At 36.6% G+C, this 26,186-nt stretch overlaps 1 protein-coding gene across 11 annotated transcripts in view; it reads right to left on the bottom strand.

Moving 5' to 3' along the window:
- Window positions 1-26,186, bottom strand: part of STK33 (serine/threonine kinase 33) — a 130,714-nt gene that overhangs the window by 14,783 nt on the left and 89,745 nt on the right. For 10 of the 11 annotated variants that reach the window (XM_081798638.1, XM_081798640.1, XM_081798636.1 and 7 more), the window contains 3 exons: window positions 21,757-21,869; window positions 21,225-21,310; window positions 3,070-3,276 (listed from right to left, as the gene is read on the bottom strand). In XM_081798638.1, coding sequence (XP_081654764.1) covers window positions 3,070-3,276; window positions 21,225-21,310; window positions 21,757-21,869 — 406 coding nt within the window. The remainder of the gene's footprint in view (window positions 1-3,069; window positions 3,277-21,224; window positions 21,311-21,756; window positions 21,870-26,186) is intronic. The other variant, XM_081798639.1, reaches the window with a different exon arrangement.

Here is a 26,186-nt window from a genome sequence, read left to right as displayed (position 1 = left end):
GGTTAGCCTGGTGATGGGTATTGAGGAGGGCACGTTCTGCATGGAGCACTGGGTGTTATGCACAAACAATGAATCATGGAACACTACATCAAAAACTAATGATGTAATGTATGGTGATTAACATAACAATTAAAAAGTGTCTTTGTGCAACAACTCAAAAAATAAAAAAAATCAGAGTTAAAAAAAAAAGAGTAAATGGCAAGCTCTATTTTCAGTTATCACTTGAGAACTTTATACTCCACTATTTACTGTTGCTAATGAAGATTCGAAAGAAAAGAAGTAATTTCTTAGCACAAGCTCAGCTTCAATATAATTAACAAAGTACCGTGCTTATTCATAAAAACCCGTGAAAGAACTTAATATGCTTATTCATAAAAACCCATGAAAGAACTTAATATGTTAAATGTATAAGAAGTCTTTCTTTTAAGGGGTAACACTTTTCAGAAAAACTCCCACACAAGGTGATGTATTCCTCCCAAGACATCACAGCCAAAACCTAAGCATGGGAAAGTTCCTTAGAGGACATCCAGGGCAAACTCCTACCCATCTTGCAGGAATCCCTGCTACAGCAGTTTTGACAAGTAGCTTTCCAGAGTCTGCATGAATACTTCTACTAACTGGGACGTGGGGTTTACTATCCATGGACCAGCCCGTTTTATTGCAGGTGAGCTCTGACTGTAGAAAAGTTCTTCCTGCTGATCTATGTTCTTAAAATTTCCATCTACCTGGTATAAAATTTATACCACTGGTTATAGTTCTAGCATCCATAATCACCTCAAATTCCAACTCTTCTGTTCCCTAGTTGGAAGTAGTAGCTGAGAACAACAGAGCAAGTCCCATCACTCTATGACTTGCAGGGGTGGGGGAAGGGAGGGGAGAGGTGTGACAGAGCCATGGAAAAGGAGACAGAAGACAACCAACCAAATATTTGGTTCACAAGGATATTTTATGTCGGATTCAGTGACAAACACAGATACAATCCAAGACTACGAAATACAAAAGATAATGTGGATTTATGTGGTGTATGTGTATTTGTGTTTGTATATGTGTGTATCTGTAGATGCACGTGTGTATATTATTGTAACACACACATCTGAGTGTGACTATATGTACAGCTGACCCTTGAACAACAGGGATTTGAACTGTGTGGGTCCACTTATACACGGATCTTTTTGGATAAGTAGAGCATAGTACTGTAAATGTCTTTTCCTTATGGTTTTCTTAATAACATTTTCTTTTCTCTAGCCTAATTTATTGTGAGAATACAGTATATAATACATATAACATATAAAATATGTGTTAATAGGCCACTAATGTTATTGGAAAGGTTTCAATCAACAATAGGCTATTAGTAGTTAAGTTTTGGGGGAGTCAAGAGTTCTATGCAAATTGTCAACTGCATGGGGGTCAGCGCCCCTAACCCCACCCCGTAACTCAAGGATCAACTGTATATATGTATGTGGTACATGTGTATACATGTGAGAAGGTCTATGTATGTGTGTGTGTGCATATGAATATGTATGTATAAAATGCCAAGTCAGCTAATAGAAAAATCTTCAAACTGTCTTCAATAAGGAATGCACATGAGTTTTTAGGGTATTATTTTTAACAATATAAAATATACACAGCTGCTAAGCATTTCAGGAGTTGTTAACAGACCAGAGAGGATGAAGGGAATGCAACATACTTACGTTTATATTATGGTAAAAATATGATTATTTCAAAATAGCTGAGTCATTAAATGTTAAACTTATTATCTAGACATTTGCTATCAAGTAGATGAAGAAGTTCTCAACCAGTAAGTCAAAATCAACCAGTAGATCACTCTACCAAGTCTCTTTCTGCAGGTTTCTGATGGCCTTGTTAGCATGGGAGGGGCAGGCAGCAAAGCACCTTCCTGGGCGCAGCTCAGAACCGACCCTCTCAGGCCTGAGCAGCACTCTGCCTACGCTACGCCTCAGAGAGCCAGAAAGTAACAGCTCCTCACGGGGTCAGGGCTGCCCTGAGGTGAACACAGCCCCCACTGGCAGGACACTAAATGATTAAAAAAGAATTCAAATATGTTCACTAGATTTCAAGATAAGGAATATCTTGAGATGGGGTGCCTGGGTGGCTCAGTTGTTAAGCGTCTGCCTTCGGCTCAGGTCATGATCCCAGGGTCCTGGGATCGAGCCCCACATCAGGCTCCCTGCTCAGCAGGGAGCCTGCTTCTCCCTCTCCCACTTCCCCTGCTTGTGTTCCCCCTTTCACTGTCTCTCTCTCTGTCAAATAAACAAATAAAATCTTAAAAAAAAAAAGAAATATCTTGAGATATTTCAAGATATTCAAGAGAACAAACCTACGGAAAATTTTTCCATAAACATAGAAACAAAAGAAAAAACAGTTTGGGTAAATTGCTAGGATATCTGGTTAGTAGAACCCTGTCTGGAATTAATCAAATGTTACTGAATTATATTCACCAAAAAGAATAAAGCTCTTTTAGATCTAATAAGGCAAAATGATAAACCTATATAAATAGTTTTAGTTATCATAAAATTGGAAACAAGTAATTGGATAATGTAAAAAATCTTTTCCTAGATAATACATAAAATCATTCCAAGTTGTATAGCCTGGTAAAGCACAAAATTATTAACTTTGACCCATGGGCCAAATATCACACACCATTCTGTTTTTGTAAATAAAGTTTCATTGGTACGTGGCCATGTTCATTCATTTGCTGTCTATGCCTATTTTCATACTGTCACATCAGAGGTGAGAAGTTGTGACAGAGACTATTAGGACCCACAAAGCCTAAAATATTTACTCTCTGTTCCTTTATGGGAAAAGTTTGCAGACCCCTGCCCGACATAATCATAGATCTTAGAATAAACATGTAGGCTACCCTGCTAAATCACAATAGCATTAAGAGAGATGAGAACTTTACTTGCTTTGTCATGCAGGTCCTTCCTTACAGACCAAAAACAAAAAAAGACAGAGTTGCAAAAGTTGTTCCAAGTGTTGTGAAAATATTTTACAGTTTGGAGAAATGGAACAATTGTTCTTCCCACTTGTTCTGTTGGTCCCTCCTACCTGTTTCTCCTCCTCTTCATCTGAGGTGCTACTGATATCCTGGACATTTCCACTGGGGCTGCCGGGTTGGTAATCTTTCAACTTCTCTTGAATGGACCAGTTGTCCTTTTGATCTGTTGTATTTTCCTCATCACTTTCTGGGTTATTTTTCCATTCCTTCATCATTTCTAACACATTGGTTGGTCTTGCTGAAGAAAGCATATTGCCCTAATATTAACAATGAATTTTTGGTGTTAGAAACAGTTTAGAAAATTGAAAAGATTTTTACAATTTCGAGTAATACATCTTCCTAAATTCAGTAAGTCACTTGGAAAAACCAAAATGCTGAATAAACAGCAAAACTTCTGTTGCCCTTTGGAGCATCCTCCCTGTGCTGATATGGCTCATGCCTCTTGACTGAGATCATGTGCAACAGGTTAGGGTTTGGGGGGAAATATTAGGGTTTGAAAGAACAATGCAACATGCTCATGCAAAGGACACTAGATGTGGGAATTCCCTGGAATCCGAAGACCCCCTTAAAGAGCGACTCTTAGAAAACTAACAGGGAAGCAGAAAGAAGGAAAAAAGTTGCCCCCAGTCTGGTGGGCCCAACACTAAGGGCAAGCTTATATAACATCAAAATCTCCAGGTAGGAAAGCTAAACTCATTAAGTAGTTAAACACTGTGTCCAAGAAGAGAGATGTTTGATTTGAAAGTTTTTTAGTTGACTGGAAGATTTAAATATAAAGTGGCCATGATTATAACTGATTCAGCACACTGCTTTAAACCCAAATGTGACCATACCAAACCAAAATTGACTGTTTTATATTAATAATGTTTTTCTCAAAAATAATATTCCACTTAATGCCAAGAAATACATGAATGCAGTCTCAAATGGCTCCTGAGAGAGTAGGTATGCTTTAAATATTTTTGCTCCTAGAAACTCAGACTAGTAGAGAAGGTTTAGACAAGTTTAGATCACATTTAGATTAAAAAGGGAAATACAAGTGTGGGCACAGCTATGAAGTGATTCTATGTTAATTTGGTATGTGGGTGGATTGAAGCATTAAGCATCAGTGACACAGAATACTATGAAACAGAGCACTTTAAGGGTAGACATCTGCGTACACCGTTGAGGATTTGTAGAGTTTAACATATTTGTGGTTAAAGACATAGACACACATTAAGTATAGAACGGTAATAACTGAGGATCATTATGCAACTAATTCCCCTTGGTTCTTCTATTTCATCCTGTTTTAAGAAGTTCTATATTCTTACTACTTTCATAGCATCCTGCTTTTGGTTACATCTACCCATAGCATCCTCTACCCATTCACTCCCAAAATGCCCTTACCATGCCTTCTGCCAACCCATAACCTACATTTCCTCCAAGGCTCAATTTGAGAGTCATCTCTGTCAAGCATCCCAGAACTTTAAAAAATGTTGTCAACTTAAACTCAGATGAAATATAGACTGAGTCTTGAGACCATAAAAGAGTTGGAATTGTCTAGAATAGTAGAGTCTCTGATCGCTCATCTGAAAGAGTTCTGACCTCCAGGGCTCTGCCAATAGCCCTGTTTGATCCTTATGATCCATCTAGCCTCTATTACAACTTTCTGGTTTCATCCTGACCTTTGTCCCTAATTTTCATGTAATCACAATATCCTTTCTTCTAGGCATGTTGTAGAATTCTGTTCTCTATATCTTTTGGGATATGACTATGTGACTTGTTTTGGCCAGTGAAATGTTATTGGAAATAGTATATATCATTTCTGGGTGGAAACTGTAAGAGATAGCGTGTAATTTATCATGTTCCTTATCCCTACCTTCATAACTATAGAAGCACAGAGATGGAGCCTCCCTCAGCCTGGGTCCCTGAGTGAGGACAAAGTAAAACAAAGCCTCCTCCCCTCCTCCCAGCCAATCTGTGCCATGGCATCGAGACCACTGAGATTTGGGGGTCATTTGTTACCACAGCATAATTTAGCCTATCCTGATATAAATAGCAAATTAAACATTTGCATTCTGTAAGTCACTTCCAAAAAGCCCTTAAAAAGAGTGAGCCAATGTACAACCAGCATACCCAACAAAACTGTAATTACTACAGAAATCCTATCCCAGTAGTACCCTGTGACAGCCCATTTATTTAGTCAGTCCTTGCTTTGCACAGTGCTCATATGCATGAATTTCAGTCATCATGACTTAGTTACAAATAATCTCAGTCCCCCAATAACATAGTTCAAATTTCAGTCACCGTGGTATGTTATCAGTAATTACATAAAGTTCGAACTTCACTGCTAGCTCTTCCAGCCACAATCACCATGTAAATTACAGATGTGCAATGTGATCAGTGACGAGTCATGTCACTTCTTTCATGGTCTGTTGGTGATGGGACACTGGGCATCCGCTCCTCAGTTCACACACAGACAGCAAAGTATGCAGTCGTGTTGCCTCCTTGCCTCCCCAGGAATCTGCCAGCTAAGATGAAAGTGCATCAAGTAGATGAAAAGTGATCATGCTGGAAGTGAAATCTGAATCAAATGTCAATGGAGTAACAGAAGAAGTAGCTGACCTTGGAAACTGCCACTGCCACCGTTTGAGAGAACCTAGATATGCAACCAAAGGAACCTGGTGAAGGCAAACTTATGAACAGAAATGAGAGGAAAGTGGTGTGCAGAAAGGACAGAGGTGCCCTGGAGAAAGTGATGCCCGCAAAGAAGGTATCATTTAAAGGATTTTCAGAGATAATTCATGACATTGAAAGCACAAAGGATAAGATGTTGGAAGTTGATCCAAACTTAGAGAATAGTATTAGGACTCACTGAAGTATAAAAAAAGATGCTCCCCTCTGTATTGTAAGTTATAGGACAAGGAGAAGAAGGTAAGCACTGTTTAAATTGATTTTGATAAGTTTTTCTGAAAAAAAATAAGACACTTCAGTTCTTAATATTTCTAATGTTTTAAATTACAATGCACTAAGAAAAATCAGTTTTCCTTTTGTTTCATTTTCCAAGTATTAGAACCAACAGTTAGTTTTTATTATTTAACAAAAATTTTTAAAGGGCATGGAACAATCGTAATTTTCCCCAATAATTATTAAGATCCTTTTGCAGTTTCAACCTGCATTGTTATTTTTATGGTCCTGCGCTACTATACAAAGCAAGGATTCCCTGTATTATCTTGAATCTGCATCTCTAGCAATCTTTCAAATGCTCATAATACATGTAAGAGCTTGATGACTGATACTCTATATGCCTAAAGTAGAGTGCCTTTGTACTCAAAGAAATGACCCTATTTCTCATTCCACAGAGATTGTGAAGAAGAGAAAGGATTCAGAATAGGACATTATCCCCTCAGAAACACCCTACTATTTGGAAATCTTTAACTCTTTGCTTCCTACATTCATGTGTGATATCAAACAGGGCACAAAGTCTAAAGTCCAGTCAATAACTTACTAGACTACTCCCTTCTTGCTTGCTAGCAGCTGGAGGAGGACTTGTATCAAATGAATAAGTGGGCCAGGGCTCTGTGTCATGAGCCTTCTAGGTTCAACAGAAATTACAAATGAACCAACCAACAAACAAAAATGGGCAGAATTATTAGGGCAGACACTGTAAAGTGTATGTCATTTCACTATCAGGACACTAACCTCTGAATTCCTTTTACTGGTTGTAATCAGAGTCAGATACTGAACTTATCAACTGTGAAGTAGTAAATGGCAAGAAGGCAGCAGTAACACGTCAATAATCTGAGGCTTTCAAAAGTAGAACACCAACATTCTGGTTACTAAACTTCTACTTGGTTAACTAACAGAGGGTTGAGACTATTTTATTTTGAAAAATGGAAAAATGAATACTCATGGAGAAGAAGCATTGGCAAAAACTAAGATTTGATTTAATATCTTAGTATTAAGTGGAAACCAAAATTGGAGATCTAAACATATGTCCCTATCTAACATACTTCGCCTGTTCAAGGACTGTGACTATCAGTATTTTATAAACAGTAAGTATTTAATGAGTAGTTTTGAGTGAATGAATAAATGAACGAATGATATTTATGAGCTGGGGTGAGGTGGTATGAAACATAAAATTAGCAAAGCTAGGGGCACCTGGGTGGCTCAGCTGGTTAAGCATCTGCCTTTGGCTCAGGTCATGATCCCGGGAGTCCTGGGACTGAGTCCCATGTGGGCTCCCTGCTCAGCGGGGAGCCTGCTTTTCCCTCTCCCTTTCCCCCTGCTTGTGCTTTCTCTCGCTCGCTCTTTCTCTTTGTCAAATAAATAAATAAAATCTTTTTTAAAAAATGGCAAAGCTAAAAGGAAACATTCTAGGTCTTTAGCTTCTGGTCATCATTCCCACTTTTTGTAAATAGCCAGAACTCTTTATTTTGTAATATTCCTAAGGTTTTTTTTTTTTTTTTTTTTTTACTTGAGTATAGTTGACACCTAGGAATAAAATTTTTTTCAATAGGAAAATGGAATAATCACTTTATAAAAAAAACATAAAAGGCTGCTCAACTTCACAAAATTAACAAAACCCAAATCAAAACAATGAGATGCCAGTCTTCACTTAATAGATGGACGTAACTTTAAGTTTGGTAATACTCTGTGTTGGTGAGGGTGTGGGCAAACAGGCTTTCTCATTTACTGGCTTTTTATGGGAGGGCAAATTAGCAATAACCTATCAAAATGTATAATGCACCTCCTCTCTGACCAGTAAGTCCACTGTTAAGAATTTACCTGACAGCACAGCATGCAAACATATATTTATAAGAACATTTGTTGTACCACTGCTAGAATAGAAATAATCTGAAACAATTTACATGTTCCATATTCATAGGGGACTACTTAGAACATAATAGTGTATCCATAATTTGGGATCCAATGCTGCTTTTTAAAAAATAAAGAAATCTTTCCAAGATACATTAGGTAGAAAAGAATAGCTTGCGTAATATGAACCCGCTTGTGTAAGGTATATACATAAAAATGCATAGAATTACTTTTCAAAGAATGCATAGAGACTTAACAAAGGCTATCTTTAGTGTGAGGGAATGAGGGGATGGAGGAAGAAAAGTTATTCTTCCTTTTTTGTTTACCATTTAAATCACTTACCAGGGTAACCTCAGCTATTACCTTTATATGACTAGTAATTAATGTACATTACAGTAGGAAAAGAAACAATGTAAGTTGCAGATACCCACATGAACTGGTGGCACCCGGTAAAACCGCCAAACTCACCCTCCTGGGCCTCAGTGAGTGCTCGGCAGCAGCATATCAAGGTAATAATGACCACTGAGGTAAGCAACTGCATGCTTTAAAAATTTTCCTAAAAGTCGTCTCGGTGATTTTCTTTGATAAGTGTAGCAACTATATGAGTATACAAGGTTAGTGTTGATATTCCTATTCTTCAGGGGGAAGCAGCCTGAGAAATTTAGTAATTTACCCCATTACAGAAGTGTATTTCCAATTGCCTGCCAAGAATTTTTAGCTAGAGGTGTTTGTGGAGACTTCTATACTGTACGGTATCTTCGAAAGTTGCTAAGACAGATCTTAAAAGTTCCCATCAAAAGATAAAAAATTGTAAGCATGTGAGTTGATGGATATTTTAACTAAACTAATTGTGGTAATCATTTCACAATATATACATATGTCAAACCATTATGTTGTACACCTGAAATTTATATAATGTTATACATCCATTATATCTCAATAAAGCTGGAAAAATAAAAAAACAAACTCACTATATTCAAACCAACATTTTTCAAACTGTGTACACCTGGCTGTACATGAAGACTTTCAAAGGGATATGTGGGCAAGGATAGAGTTTGCAGGGAATCCATTTCAAGACCCCCAATTTCCAATGATCTATTCTTTTTCAAAAGCCACCTCCTTGAGCAAGGGTTTGCAGTAATCCTTTCCATGTTCTTTTCCGTAAGTCAGCTTCTTCCATTTCTTGTTTTTGTATATATATTTATTTGTGTGTCACAGAAAGCTCATTTATCTAAAATAATGAACTCCTACAAATCAATAAGTAAAAGACATAAAACCAAATAGAAAAAATGAGGGGGAAAAAAGACCTGAACAAGTGTTTCACAAAAGAAGATAACCAAAAGACCAATAAACATAAATAAAGGTGACCAATTTCATTTGTCATTCAGGAAATGCAGATTAAAACCACAATGAGATGCTATTACAATCTACCAGAGTATCTAAATAAAAAATACTGACAATAATAAGCATTGGAGAAGATGGGGAGCAAAACTAGAACTCACACATTGCTGGTGAATGGTCCAATCACTCTGGAAAAGGGAACAATGGAACTTTCTGATTGGGGACAGAAATGTTCCATATTTTGTTCTGGCTGGTAGTTACACAAATATATACATATATAAAGATTCATCAGGCTATATACTTAAAATCAGTGTATTTTAGAGTGAGCAGATTATATCTTAACAAAACTATGATTAGTTTAAAGATAAATTTCATTGCTTCATAGATATTACTACATGTAGTTTAATCACTCAGACTGCTATATAATATTCCATTGTTAGGCCATACCACGATCTATTCATTTAAGTCTTTTTCAATGTTTTCCAATAAAATTTCCTAACTTTACCCAAAGAGGTCTTAGGAATCTTATGTTAGATTTATTCCTGGATATTCTATATTCTTGGATACTGCTTTACATGTCTTCATTTTTATTACATTTTCTATTGTTGGTTGCTTGTGAATAGAAATGTAATTGAACTTTATATACCAATCTTTTTTTCCAGCTTTACTGAGATATAATTGACATGTAACAACACTGTGTAAGTTTAAGGTGTGTATGTGTTGATTTGATACACTTCTATACTGATATACTGCTGACCCTTGAACAATATGGGTTTCAACTGTGTGGGTTTACTTATATGCAGATTTTTTTTGGTAAATACAGTAGGTTATTGTAAATGTATTTTCTCTTTATGATTTTCTCAATAACATTTTTTCTCTCACTTTATTATAAAAATATAGTATATAGTACATATAACATAAAAATATGTGTTAATTGACTGTTCATGTCATCAGCAAGACTTTAGTCAACAGTCTGATATTAGTAGTTAAGTTTCTGGGGAGTCAACTGCACAGGAGGAAAGTACCCCTAATCTCCATGTTATTCAAGGGTTAACTATATATCAATAATAAATCCAGCTATCTTACTCAGCTTTCCTATTATTTCAAATAATGTGTCTAATAATTTGTATATTACGATAAATAATAAAAGTTTTATTTCTGCTTTCCAATTCCCATGCCTTTAATATCTTTTCTTTGTCTCAAGTTAACTAAAAACCACAATCTTGGAAAAAAAATATTGAAAGCTGACTTCCTTGACTACTGCTTTATTTTAAAGGAAGTTCTCATATTTCCTATTTAGAATGATATTTGCTATAATCTTTTATGTCAGGTTAGAGAAGTTTCCTTTTATTTCTAATTAAATTGTGAATGAAAAAAAATTGTGAATGTATGTTGAGTCTTATTTCTTTTGAAATGATCATATGCTTTTTCTCCTTTAATATGTTAATGTGGGAATTTATATTTATAGCTGTTTTTCTGAAATTAAACCATCATTGTATACTGAGCAAAAGTCCAACTTGGTCATGATGTATTATCTTTTCATATACACAACTGGATCCAATTTGCTAATATTTTGTTTAAGGTTTCATATCTATATTAATAAGTGAAATGGATCATTTTCCTTTTTCATAGGTTTAGTTTCCTTTGGTCTAGTTTTGTTATACTACAGTATACAGAGTTATATTCGACTTTTTGAAGAAGTAAAGAAAAATTCCCTCTTGTTGGGGGTGGGAGGTGAGTTACAAATTTGAGATGAAAGTCTTGTGGGACTAATCTGTAAAATCATCTGAATTTTAAGCCTGGTGTTTTCCTTATGGAAGATTTTATTTTTATTTAATATATGTAACTTTTATTTAATATATATATATAAAGTTTTAAATTTTAATTCTAGTGTAGTTAACATACAGTGTTATATTAGTTTCAGGTATACAATACGTGATTCAACACTTCAATACATCATTCGGTGCTCATCATGCTCATCTTAATACCCATCATCTTCCTTATGGAAGATTTTAAACTACTACTTCAATTTCTTTCATAACTATAGGACCATTCAAGTTTTCTATTTATTCTTGAGACAGTTTTATGAAGCTGTAAAATTTTTCTGGAACGAGAAATTTTGTCCATTTGGCCAAAGTTTTCAGATTTATTAGTATACAGTGTTGGTAGGATTCCCTTGTCTTTTAAATTTCTTATCTTTTAAATCACAATCCTTTTTCTGTGCTTTACCTGTGGCTGAATTCTCTTTTTCATATGTAATATCTACTTTTTGTCTTCTCTTTTTCTTTCTCAATTACTTTTGCCAAAGTTTTCTCTTTTTGTTGGTCTTTCAGAAGACTCAAATGTTGTTCTTGTTATCTTTTCTCCTCTACCTTCGCTTTCTATTTACTTTATTTTCACTTACTTTTTTCCCCTATTACTTTATTTGGGTATATTCCGCTGGATTTTTTCCATGCATTTTAAGTTGGATAGTAGTTTATTAATTTTTAGCCTTTCTTCTTTTCTAATATAAGTATTTTAGGCTACAAACTTCTGCCAAAACAAACTTTTCAGCATCCTACAAGTTTTGACATGATGTATTTTCATTGTCATTCAGTTCTAAGGATTTCATTTTTTCTCGTTAGTATTTATTCTTAACCCCGGACTTCTCTAGAAGCATGTGATGTGATTTCCAAACACACGCAGATATTTAATCTAACTGCTATTGACTTCTGACGCGTGTTTGCATATTGTTAGAGAACGTGATCTGTGAGGAATTCATTGAGGCTTGCTTGCTTCATGGATTAGTATAAGAGCAATTTTGATAAATGTTCCACATGGGCTTAAGAAAGCTATATGTTCTCTAATTGTTGGGTGCAGAATTGTTTATGTGTCCACTAGGATAAGCTTGTTGACTGTGTTGTTAAAATCTCTGTGACTGTTTTTGTTTCCATTTGCTTTACATTATCAGTAATTGAGAGAAGTGCATTAAAATCTCCCACTGTGATGAATTTGCCAATTTTTCCATGTACTTTTGTCAACTTCTGATATATTATGTTTTCCAGGTTACTTTATTAATTGCATACATGTTTAAAATAACATGTATTAGTTGCATACATGGTTCAGTTGAATTTTTATCATAACAAAGTGACCTTCTTTATCTCTAGTAATGATTTGTTCTGTGTAAAGGTGTGTTAAGGTATTAACTGGTATTTATTCAGTTACACAGGCTTTAATTTAGTGACACAGGTTAGTGTTTGCCTGGTATGTCCTTTTCCATTCTTCTTTTTTTCAATATTTCTCTGTCCTTATGCTTCAAATGTGTTTCTTGTAAATAGCACTTAGCTAGAGTCAACAAAAATTCAACCTGACAATATGTCTTTTTTTTTTTTTTAAGATTTTATTTATTTGCGAGAGAGACAATGAGAGACAGAGAGCATGAGAGGGAGGAGGGTCAGAGGGAGAAGCAGACTCCCCGCCGAGCAGGGAGCCTGATGCGGGACTCGATCCCGGGACTCCAGGATCATGACCTGAGCCGAAGGCAGTCGCTTAACCAACTGAGCCACCCAGGCGCCCGACAATATGTCTTTTAATAGGTATTTCTAACCCATTTATTTGTAATTATTTTTATATTTGGACTTGTTTCTATCATTTATGTTTACTACTTCAATTTGCCCCATTCTTTGTTTTTTAATTCTTTCCCACTTTAAAAATCTGATGTCTACATCTCCCATTTTAGCACCCTCTCAGTGGACAAATGTTCTCTCTCCCTTCTCAGTGCTTATCACATAGATATTGCTTTGCATTTTAATTCTTGTTATTATGAAGATAATTTCTCCTCTTATTCTTTGGTTTTGTGGTTTTTTAGTTTTGCTTTTTGACACCAACAAACTTTATCAAGGTATTTAAAGACTCTTACTGCACATAGCTCTGGTAGCAGCTTCTGGATTTGGTTTTCCTATTTAATTATTTCAACCAAGTGTTTTACGTGTATGACTTGTGTGTCAATCCTTCTGAGGTCTTGTATATTTGAAAATATTTTTATAATATCTTTTCATTTGAATGATAATTTGGATGGATACAAAATTCTAAGTTTAAAGTTCTTGGTCTTTTAATATATTTAGAGGATTACTCTATTTATGCTTGTATCGAATGTTGCTCCCCAAAAGTAAGATGTCAATGTGATTCTTGTTCTTTTTTATATGTTTTACTATTTCTTTCTGGGAGCTTTTAGAGTTTTTTCCTTGTTTTTAATGTTCTTAAATTTCATTATGCCTCTTCTGTCAGTTTTTCCTTATCTCTCCTATTTAGTATTCTATCATCTGTTGAATGCTGAAGACTTTCTTCTCTAATTCTGATTATTTTATCTCTATTATTTCTTTAAAGATTTTCTCCTCCTCCTTTTTACTTATCTCTCTCAAGCTCCTATTATAGGAATTTGGGCACTTTTACTTTTAACTCCACATATCTTAACTTTTTTTTCTCTTTTTTTACATTTTCAATTTATCTTCCTGTTTCCTTCTGTAAAGTTCCACAATCTGATCGCCTAGTTTTTTAATTCATTCTTTAGCTGCACCCATTTCACTCTTTACCCTATATAGTTGCGTTCTATATTTCAACCATTACACCTAAATGGTTCTACTTGGTTCTGTTGTATTATTTCATATTCTTCCTCCATATTATTAACATCTTCCACTTATCTCTTTTAGTATGCTCACTTTGCTGACTTTTAAATTTTGGACTGTCTATTCTAAACTCTCCTAATAGTGTCTGAAATTTGGCCTGTGATCTCATCTTCCCCAGGGAGTACTGGCTCCTTGGGAGGACAGGGCATGGTTCTAAGGTCAAATCCAGGCCCTCAGCCCAGGAGCTCAAGGAAGAGTAAGGGGTAAGAACTTTAGGCACCACAAACCTGCCCCCTCCAAGCTACTCCACAGTCTAGGGTTTCATCCTTATCAACTTTCTCCCAGGAGAAACAACCTTCAGATGAGGCACTCCTAAAAACACAACCCGCCAGTCCTAGCATTTGGAGTTCAACAGGTAAGGAGTCAATGCCAAAAACCAGTCAATTCCCACCCATTTTCCTTAGCTTCTCACTCAAAACAGGGCTTCAGTGCTGGCTCTGATTTTATTTCTTAGACCCCTGTGAGGGGACAGGCATCAATGTCCCAAGGCAAAGGAAGACAAGCAAAAGGGGGAACTTGGGTTTTTTTGTCTTCCTACTTTAACATCCTGTCCTGGCTCCAGGCTGTCGCCTCACCCACCATACGCAGCAACTCAAAATGAATCCTTCATCTTCCCAAGGGCTTCTCATGCTGTTCTCTGAATCCTGGTATCATGAGGTTTTTCCCTAAGTTATTCTAGGTTTAATCTTCAGAGAAGATGAAGTAATCTGTGCTAATTCAGCATCTTGGCAGGAACCAGAACCTTCTCTAGCAGGCCTTTCCCTGGGTGGTTTTTGACAATTAACTCAAAGAGATTTAAAGAGCTGAGTGACACTGCTATGTTGAAACTCCTTCCATTCACATCTACATATTCACATAAGGTTCTAGGTGCCTACATCTTTAAAAACTAAAACAACAATACAATTGAAACTGAATGCTGTCTCTTTCTAACAATAAGTAATAGTCAATCATGGATGAATAAAGTTTTTGGGGTGGGGAAATGCAGCCCTATCTATCCAGTACAGAGATGCATTTCCAATATAATTGTACTTGTGATACTTAATAATTATAGCAAATTATAATTATGTTCTCTTGATCAATTATGTACTAATAATCATAATGATAAATCATCATTAAGTAATTTTTAAACATTTAGAACCTTAAAATCACAGCAAATAAAAACAAAATTAAATATGTATTTGAACCTTTTTCTTGCAAGATGAGACAAATTATAGGATGATTAATAAAAACCTTTCAGCAAAAATATATATTAGGATAAAATTTTGTGAAAGAAGTGGAATAGCAACAGAAATTCAAAGAAAAGAATGAATAACCTATAGTTCCTGTTAAAGAAGAGACTGATCACAAATTTTTACAAATGGATAAGATGAATGTCTTATTCATGTAAAAACAATATTAGTTTTATTTTTAATTATCAATATTAAGGAAATTATATCCTTTGCAATTAATTAAATTTAGGGTGAAAATTTTTTAAGCTCTACCTAAAAATATCCTAGGAGATTCACCATTTTTTCAATACTCTTTTTGGAATTACTCAAGCATAAAAGTTTGAATATACTGTTCCAAAAAACACCTCACTCTTTTTCTAATCTATGAAACCAGCAATTCTTCCAGACTTTTTGTCTTTCCCAGTCACCTGAAAACAGTTTTGAGTCCTTGTACTCCTTTATCTAATATTTCTACTTAGTTGAAAAACTGTTGATTCTCTTCCTAACATCTGATTTTCCCCCTCCTTTCTGTTCCACTCTCTTTGCCTGAATTCTAGTCTTCATCATCTCACCCAAGTCCTATTTCAGTGCTCCAACTTCTTTTTTTAAAAAATATTTATTTATTTGAGAGAGAGACAGACAGAGAGAGCATGTGGGCAGGGCGGTGTGGGGAGGAAAGGCAAAGGGAGAGGGAGGGAGAGTGAATCTCAAGGAGACTCCCCACTGAGTGTGGAGCCCAACATGGGGCTTGATCCCACGACCCAGAGATCATGACCTGAGCCAAAATCAAGAGTCAGATGCTCAACCGACTGAGCCACCTAGGTGCCCCAGTGCTCCAGCTTCTGCTTGCCAGCAAGCAAGCTGTACCACACACACTTTTGCCAGGTTATTCTTCCTGAAGTTCTGTCTGTCTTGCCAGCAATACATCTACCAGCCCACTAACTGATGGAGCTGACCTGTGAGGAGTCTCAGACACTTGCTACTTGTCCCCAACCTGCTCCAATGCCCATCCTGTTTCCACTGAGATCCTGACTCCTGCTTTACTCTCTCTTCATCAAGATCTTGCTTCTGCCCTTAAGACATGACCTGTGTGTAAGGCTCTCTCAAGACCTTCAACTCAAATTTACTCCTGGGGGTTTTCCAGCTTCTTATTCTCTCAGGCAGGACACTCCATTGGAATAGGTGTTCTCTTCTTAGCCCACAGACCTCATCGAAGTCCACCCAAGTCACCCTATAAGGCAGAGGGACAAAGGAGAAACTCAAGTAGGTTCAGCTGTGATCAGGGTCCTGCAGAGCTTTCCAGTAGCAACCCTCTGTCAAACAAGCCAAAGATAAAGTCTCCTCCAGATAAGTCAAGGTCTAGAGTAAAACAGTTCTAACCTGCCTTTACAGCTTAATTTCCCACTACTTCCCTACATGTCTTCTATGGTTCTAGAAAAACAGAATTACTACTATACTTCATGTTCTCTGAATATATTGCACATTTTTTTCTCTGTATATCTTTGTGAAGTTCTTCCTACCTAGAATCCTCATCCTTCTTACCACAACTGTAACACTAATTTCTACTTTTACCCGCTCTTTCAGAGCCAGGTCACACATTACCTTCACTTTAAGTAGTTTTTATAATCCCCTAAAGGGAATGATGGCTCTCTTCTTGAAAACCTAGTATCACTACTACATTATATGGCACTATACCATACATTGTATCGTATTGTATTATATAGTATTATATAGCACAGTATATATAAAATACGTATTTTTATCTTTATAGAACACGTGTCATTGTATACTTACATATAACATATAGTGTATTTTACATATTATTTATGTTTATATATACACACACATTATTATATACTCATTCACTGCCTGTATTTTTATTTTAAACCCTCTATTAGGCTGTGGGCAACCTGTGCACAGGGGCTGTGCCAGACTCATCCCTGTGTCCTCCGCAGCACATAGTAGTTATGCAATAAATAGTTACTGAATTATTAACTATCTACCTATCATTGGATAGTGAATAAATCTCCAAGGTTCCTGGTTCATGAGCTGCTTTGTAACATAATTTTTATAGAAACCTTCATTAAATAGGACCTCGACATATTCATATACATAAGATAATTCACAATTTAAGAATAACTAAATATAGTAAAATAAAGGTAAGAGTTTTGACACATTTAGGATGAAAGTATACAGTCAGAAAAAAATGCCCCACAATTAGGCATCAGAAAAGTTTCATTTTCTTATGTAGAGTGTATATGTTAAGGCTAATTGTCAAAAGCTAATGACAAAAACCTGGATAATAACTTGTAAAAAGAAGGGCCTTGTTCACACACTAGGAAAGACCATTCTGAGATTAGACCCCACACCTTGATGACAAGTGCCTTCACAAAGTGTGACCATAAAAAAAAGTACATTGTACTTTGTGGTAAATTACTTAAGGAGGGAGACTGTGTTTTATTCATCTTTGAACCCCAATGGTGCCTGATGGATTAAAATCCAAAGATACTTGTTAAAATGAATAGACATTTAAATGACTGCTGTCCCATTTAAAATAAGCCACCTTGCAAGACTGATGCACTATAACAATAATTTCCTTCATTTCAAAGAGTGTACATTGTTCTCTACCATCTATGACCGCAAGTTACAACTTTTTAGCCTGAGATTCAAGTCCTCTCACAATTCTCTTTCCATTTTTAAAAGTTCGTTTCCCACTTCTTTCCTTCGAGCATTTTCTCTGCCAGTCAGATTGAACTTCCTGATTTTACACTTGCTTGCCTCTGTTATCTCTGGTCTTCTTATGTCATTTATCATTTTCTTCATTGATCGTATCTTTTACACAGCTTGTCTCTCTTACCAGGTTATAAGTTCCTTATATCAGAGACCATACCCTATATATCTTTAATGATATTTTATTTATTACCTAGCACAACATGGTAGACACACACACACACACACACAAAATCTGTCAAAGGAATTACCGAATGTATAAATAAAACCGAAAGAGCTCATTCTGGAAACTATGACAAGCCATAGAAGAAAAATATTTCCTTAATTTATAGTTGCATTCTTAAATATAAGTAGGCATTAAAAATACCTGGGAAACTTGTTAAACATGCAAATTCCTGGTGTTATATGTCATAAGGGGACTTGAAGGAATACCAAGAAGCAACTGTAATTGCCTAATAAGATGGAATAAACTCCTGAGCCACTGTTGAGAGGAAAGAGGACAGGAAGGAAAAAACAGACTCAAGAGGATCGCAGGCACACTCCTGGCCATGGGAGTCATCATCAAACTCTTCCTTTGTAGGAAAGTCATTTCTTGGCTGGTTTTCCTTACATCTAATCTTTGACTTTTGAAATCAGGATGACAAATGTGTTTATTTTAAGTTCCATTCACTTAAATGTACATAGAGAAGCTATGACTATTTTTCTCAGAACACTTTGCAGACATATACCATATTTCACAACGCACAATACATAGGCTGAATCATAAAAACTTTTTATCCAATAAAGCTCTTTGAAAAAATGTCACTATATGTTAGATATTGCAAAAGATAAGCTCTGGTTATAAAGCAGCCAGGTACTGAGAGAAGTAACGTATTCTTTTTAGATTATTTCAAACAGAGGATATGAATTACAGGAAGGCTTCAAGTGGTTAAGAAGAAAAGAGTTTTGCCTTTCAGAAGTTTATAAAATGCCAGTATTCTAAACTTCATACACTGAACTCCTTAGGGTAGTCCGATATAGTACACGCTATCTGTCACTTCTCTATCCATTTGGCAAAGACTACATAGAGACAAATGTTACAGAGGCTCAAAAATGGAGACTTCTGAAAAAATGACCAAAGCCAGAAATAAAGTTGTACTAATTAGAAAACAAATAATTAAATGGCCAAACCCGAATGTTATGTGCTGCTGAAAAGAGAGAGATTTCTAAGGCACACCATCTGTTTTACAGTTTTTGATTTTGCTGTACTACAAATCTCCTCAGAACGGTTTTGCAAGGATCTAGCTGCTAGCTCATTTGCACAATTACTTTAGGCCAGAAAGACTTACTGCACAGAATCATTTGGAGATCAACACATTCACAGAAGAGGGCAGATATAACCCAGCTTTCAGTGAAGACTGGATTTTTAGTCCTTCAAGGAAAAAATATTATTCAAAACAATGATTGGAAATTGCCAAAGGAAAACTAGAGAGTTGAAAAGAGGAGTGATATCACTATAAGTTTCTGATATGTATCTAAACTTACCTGGGCCCTCAGGGTCACCATCAACCCCTCTGTTGGCCAGTCTAATGGAAACTCTTCATCTCGTCTTGACATCTTGGCAGCATTTATCTGGGAGCTGACTGTTCTCACTTTCTCCAACATTCTTCTCACCTAACTTTGCTGGCACCACTCTCCCGATTTTCTTCTCTCCACATCGGCCATCCCTTCTCAGCCCCCATGGCTGGTGTCTCCTCTTCTGAATGTTGTAGTATCCAACGGCAGGCTGCTGGGGCCTCTTCTCCTTTCTGTCTTTTCTTCCTAACTTATCTCTGCAGCCTAATGACTTTACATGGCGTCTATACACTCACGATTCCCAAATTTATATCTCTAGCTCGGACTTCCCCAGTTCCAGACTCATATATTCGATTATCTATTTAATATTTCCACTTGGATGCCACATGGGCATCTCAGACTTTGCATATCTAGTATGGAACTCTTGATCTACCACCCTCACCCTGGAAAAAAAACCTATTTTTCCCACAGTGTTCCACATCTCAGTAAATGGCACCATCATGGTCCCACCAGCTATTACAGCAAAATCTGGAAGTCATCCTTGATTCCTCCCTTATCCTCATTTCTCATCTAAGCCACCACCAAGTCCTGTCAACTATATCTAAAAAACATACTGCATTTATTACTCTCCAACTCTGTTGCTACCACCCCATCCAAGCCACCATCATTCTGCAACAATGCTACTACAATGTAAGCATACCAGCAACATTACGTTGCACTGTGTCTAGCAAATAATAGATGTACAATAATATTTTCACAGATGAATACTGCTTAGCAATAGTTCCCAGGTGTCTTTAGAAATCTCCAAACTCAGTTCTCGGACATTTTCTGAGATACCTACAGACCTATTCACTTATTGAATCATTCACTCATTCAACAATTATTGAGTATAGATTAATGGTATTAGGCCCAATAACATATCTGACAGTGTCTCAAAGATGACAGAAGTTTGTTTCCTGCTCATGAAAAAGTCTGGAGGTGGGTAGTCAAGGGCTGGCACGGGGGCTCTGTGAGCTAAAAGCCCTGCTTCCTCGCATCCTGTTGCTCTGCCATCCTCAGTTTATGGATTCCACTTTATGGTCTAATATGGCTAGTCAAACTCCAGCCATCCCATCTGTATTCCATTCACTGGGAAAGAAGATGCACCTGAGGAATGCCATATGCCCTCCATTCAAGGACACTTCCCGAAAATTCCTCCTACTTCTGCCATCGTGATAACTAACAAAAACTAGGGATAACCAGCAACGAAGACTAGATAGCAGTGTTTCCAGCTACAAGTGAGGATCCTCGTTACCAGAGAACAAAAAGAGGATAAATATGGAGAGGTAAGTAGCAGCTTCTTCCAAGGTTCCTATTGTGACCAGGTAATGCTCTGGTACAGGAATACAAAGCTCGGTAAGATACAGGGTCTATGCTGAAGGCAATAAGTCTGATGGGGGAAGCAACATGTAAATGAATAATTACTCAAGATTTCAGGCCAGGTAACAGCCACTCTTAGAAGATCTTGGTTTTTCTAAGTCCCCAAAGATTCCTTGCGTCCAAAGAGTTGAAAGAGAAGTGGACTCTTCCAGGCTTTACGTCACTTGTCTAAACAGACTGTTTCATTATTAGTTTTCATATGGGGCATTTCCCAGCTCTCCTCTACCAGACTTGATACCGTCATGGCATGGAGCAAAGAAGAGTTCATTTAAGCCTCTATAAACATATATAAACAACTGTGGTAATAGTTTTAATAGTTTGAAAATACCCATTTCAGAAATGTGTTAAGACTCAATAATTTTTTAACTTGTCAGAAGATGAAACTAATTGGCTGTTTTAGGACTATATATAAACTACAAGACCAAATTAAAAAAAAAAAAAAAAAGCAATGGTAGCATGTCCAAAAGAAAAAAAAGAAGTAATCTTGTAACTTACTGTTATCCACTGGTTATCTAGTAGTTCCTTAGCTGTGATTCTGTGAGCAGGATCTACTTTCATAAGCTGTTTCAAAACACTTTTAGCTGCAAATAAGGGGAAATCCTGAAAATCTTATCTTAACTACAATTAATACCATACATTTTCCAGTTTATTTAGGATTAGGTCTATATGACATGAAGGGAAGATTCCAATTATAAAATAAATATCATCAGAATAAATGGCTAATTAATAAAGTTTCAGGCCTAAAGTGAGGTTTTATTGCCCGGATTTGCTGGTTTATGATCTACAGTAAAACTGGGCTGGATGATCAGCAACTTCCTCTTCAATTTTTATTATGTAATTTCTGTTTTTGTTGGAAGTTTTGACTACAACAATCACAGTGAAGAGATCACTATTCCACAAGTAAATACTGTTTATTTCTACAAGTAAATTTAATTACGAAACAGAAATTGAGAGTATTTGAATTATTGGCCAAGTTTTTTATATTACATACATTTGCTTTAGTAAATAATGACAGATCTATACTTACCACAATCACTTATGGACTCCCAGACCGGATCTTCAAAATGTAGTTCTCCCTTTCTTATTAGCTCAAAAAGCTTCTCTTCTGAGCTTGCCAAAAACGGTGGTTCTCCACATAATCTACAACAAAGGCAATCATTTTGTTTAGATTCTTTTTAAATAATCAAAATGAAGCTTTTAAAAATTAAGTTTCCATAGAACTTGGAAATAGTGGTGCTTCAAATTTAAGTAAAGGATAGCTAGAGGTGGGTATCTCTCTCTGGATGTAGAAATGGGAGCAAAGGAGGTTTTGCAAGATCAGTGATAGGACCTTATATACATTGAAATCTCCAGATCTGCACATGACCCAAAGGTCTTCCAGATGGGGAAAACTAAGCTTAAATAGGACCAAAATACAAGCAGGTGTGTGATTTTAAGTGCACAAATAATAGTGGAGATACACTTCAATGTGAGCAAAGGTAAGGTAGTGCTTAAGGTACATAATTCAAACTGGACTTAGGGGAAAATATATTGAGTTATCAGAGTCCAGTGAGAGTTTTCAGAGTCTAATGATCCTGTAAGGGTTTTATCCATGGTAAAATACTATACCAATGTTAGTAAAAATAAACTAAGAATAACCCTGGGGTCTATAGGCTCTGAGTCAAAGCCAAAAATCCATTAAAAAGGCAACAACTCTTCAAAAATGGTATACAAAATGAAGACAATCTGGATGATGATGATTTGACCCTTCAGTCTGGAATGAAAGCTGAGCATACATAATGACCAATATCAGTAAAACCACCAGCAGTATGTATGAAGTAAACCTGGGCTTGAGGCACATTCTGTAATACAGGGACTGTGTGTGTTCAGAATCTTGTAAAAGGAAGTACTGTATTGGAGCGCCTGGGTGGCTCCGTCGGTTAAGCCTCCAACTCTTGATTTCAGCTCAGGTCATGCATGATCTCAGGGTCATGCGATTGAGCCCTGAGCCCAGAGACAGCTTCGCACTGAGTGTGGAGTCTGCTTGTCCCTCTCCCTCCCCCTCAGCCCCTCCCCACCTTGTGCACATGTGTGCGCTCTCTCTCTCTCTAAAATAAATAAATAAATAAAAATATATTTTTTTTAAAAAAGGAAATTTTGTACTATATTTTTAGAAAAAGCATGGCAAGCCTGTGCTTCAGTAAGTAATCCAGTCCAAAACTGCAAGAACTTGCTTAAAAGTTGAGTTCAGTTCCTCATAATACATTCTGGACAAATGTTAGCTATCATCTTTATTGTCAACCCCAACAGCTGAGTACAGCCCTGTAGCCAACAACCAGATTTTCCCAATGACAGCCAGACAGAAGCTGGACCTGGGCTCGTCACAGAGGCCACACTGTATGCCTGTTCTTCAACTCTCAGGATTAGATTTTTCCACTTTATTACTGAGAGAATAAAATGATATAATCCCATTATACTTCCCAAATGCTAGCCTATTATGTACATAAGTATATGACCTCTAAGCCTCCTAGCAGTTAGATTTTTTTAAAGTTCCATTTTTAAGTTCTTTTAAAATCTTTGCCATGAACATTTTTTGAATTAATCTAAATTTAATAAATATTTTATGTGATAATGAGGACGATGATGACGATTTCCTAGGGGAAACAGTTGCTTTCATCCTTGTAGTTTATCAACCTAGGCTGGAAAACAGAGTTTTTCATTTGCAGTAGCTTCTTGTTAAGAGATCAGTATTTATCAAATTGTTCTGCAATCTCTTATTTTAATACTTTTTATTTCTCCAGCTTGTTCTGACCTTCCTCTCTCCGATCTTACTTGCCTCACTAGTGTTTAGCTTTAAAATGCAATAAAAAAAAAGGGCCAGAAAAATGGTCTTATCTACAATTACTATCTATTATAACAAGTACAGGCCAGCAAAAGCCCAGCTCATTGAGTCTGTTAACATCCAGTGATATGCACATTCACCAATTTCTTAGCTGTTCCTGCATTGCCTGACTAGCATGCAACTATAGCTTAAGGGCTGTGTTTAAAAAATCCCCCTTTTTTCTGTCCTTTGCAATTTTACTTTCACAAAATGTATCTAATGGTTGGTCAATCAGCAGCATATGAAATTTTATGACAGCAATTTTCTGCACATCCAGAAAAGGGAATCCAAGACATGAAAAATGCCTCTAAAGCCTTTCTGTTATTTTCTGTTGCCTATGTCTTAGGAATCACAACAACAGAGGATAGCACCCATGAAGAGTATTTATGTTAATTTCACCTTGAGAAAGTATGTTATCATTGTCCAATTAAGCAGAAATAAATCAGGGGTAACTGATAAACAAGAAAATAACCCCCCTGGAGAAGGTAGTATGTTTATGGCCTTGGTGAAAGAAATTATCTGTAAGAACACCGGGCTCAGGCAAATTAATGAATAGGCACTGATTAGCTAAGGAAGAGTCTACCGTAAAGGAAAAAAAGATGTCATTATGATGATATGCAGCCGTGCTCTGAAGCAGAAAAATTAAAATTATATCTTTAAGAAGGAGAAAAAATTTTAGGTATGTACTACACTATCACTTTCTTTAACAACAAATTCAAACTAAGCAGCAGCAAACACCACATGAATTGTGTAATAATAGATTACATATATTATGTTTGATTTGTCTGGAAATTCTTACAAGTATAAAACACTAAATTAAAATAGTGATATTTTTTTTTTAAAGATTTTATTTATTTATTTGAGAGAGAGAATGAGATAGAGAGAGCATGAGAGTGGGGAGGGTCAGGGGGAGAAGCAGACTCCCTGCTGAGCAGGGAGCCCGATGTGGGACTCGATCCCAGGACTCCAGGATCATGACCTGAGCCGAAGGCAGTCGCTTAACCAACTGAGCCACCCAGGCGCCCAAAATAGTGATATTTTTAATTAAAAACTAAGGCTCAGAATTTTTACGGTATGATTCTAATTAGCACAAGACAATGATCAAAAACTTTGTGAATACGTTTATACTTTATGCAATCTAAGCAGTGATGTGTGTTGACCATCTGAGTTACAGCTACAATCACATCTTCCAATTTCTACTGCCTGTGTATTCCATTTCACAGCACTGTGAAAATGTAACTACTCTGATGTCAATATTTAGAAATGATCTGGAAGAGGTAGTGCACAGTGAAATCTTCAATATGACCATAAAACTAATGTTGCATCCGTGTAAAAATGTTCATACTCACCACAAGGCAGAACAATGGCCACTAACTTTTCAGAACACCTCTTAGACAATTTGCTTTAATTCAATTTAACAAACATATATTGAGCACTGACTACATGCCTACTATTGTACCAGATATGAGGGATGCAAAGATGAATAACATAAGATCTCTGTCCTTCATGGAATTTAGACCAAGGAAAACAAAAACAGAGAAAAAATATACATAATCTAATAATTATATTACAATAGTATAATCTAATTTTTAAAAGTGCTATAAGAACATAGGAAAGTGAACAAGTCTGTCCAATTCACACATGTGCAAACTTTCCTGGTGAAATATTATTGTTTTTCTTTCAGTGTTATTGTTTTGCATGCATTTTTTGCATGTTGCTTTAAATCCTCTGTGGAGTGTGGGAATGTATATACATAATGAGTGCAGTAACTCTGCTGGGGTAGATAGGAGTTAGGGAAACAGAAGGCGTTAATGTTTGAGCTGGAGGGCCCAGGAGAAAGGTTAGTAGAGAAGTAAAAACCATTGTAAGTGGAAGGAACTGCATGAGCAAAGACTCAGAGACATGTGATACAGGGTATGCGAATCATGAAGAATGGTCTAGAGTTGCTGCACATAGAGCAGGTGCATGGGATACACAGCTAGCCCGAGACTGGAGAGGCATGCTGGAGCCAGGTCATGGGAGACTTGCCGTCATGCCATGCTGGGAGGCTCTGACATTCTTCTATAACAAGGCAGAATTATCAGAAGTTGGGAATCAGAAAAGTAGTACAATCAGATGGTGATTTAGAAAGATAATCCTGACAGCAATGTGAAGGATGAACTGGGGAAGGAGAACGGAGGCAGGGAGAACAGTCAGACAGACATTGTAATATTCTAGAAGATGGGTCATCAGGAGAAATGATACAAGTGAGGAGAAATGATACAAGTGAAGAGAAATGAAGGAAGAGGTGAGGACACTGCAAAGGAAAAATGAACAGGACGTGGGGTTTGATGGAATCTTGAGAGTGAGACAGAAGGAAGAGCCAGAAGCAGTAAGAGGATTGGAAACTATAGAATAGTCCCCAGATCCTGGGCTGAACTCCTGTCTAGTTAGTGTTCACTTCTCACATATGCCAGGTCCATAGGGCAGCTAAGTGCCAGGCCCCAGTACCTCTCTCTATCCGATGGGCTATAACTGAATCTCTGGAGAAAGTACAAAGAAACTTTCTGGTCTGTAACAAAAGATCAGAGAGGTGTTAAGCAAGTTCTTCACTTGGC

The sequence above is a fragment of the Leptonychotes weddellii genome, chromosome 11 (assembly GCF_054177405.1).
Source record: "Leptonychotes weddellii isolate Sample4059 chromosome 11, ASM5417740v2, whole genome shotgun sequence".
NCBI classification, from domain to species: Eukaryota; Metazoa; Chordata; class Mammalia; order Carnivora; family Phocidae; genus Leptonychotes; species Leptonychotes weddellii.
This window is presented reverse-complemented; position numbering and strand designations above follow the sequence as displayed.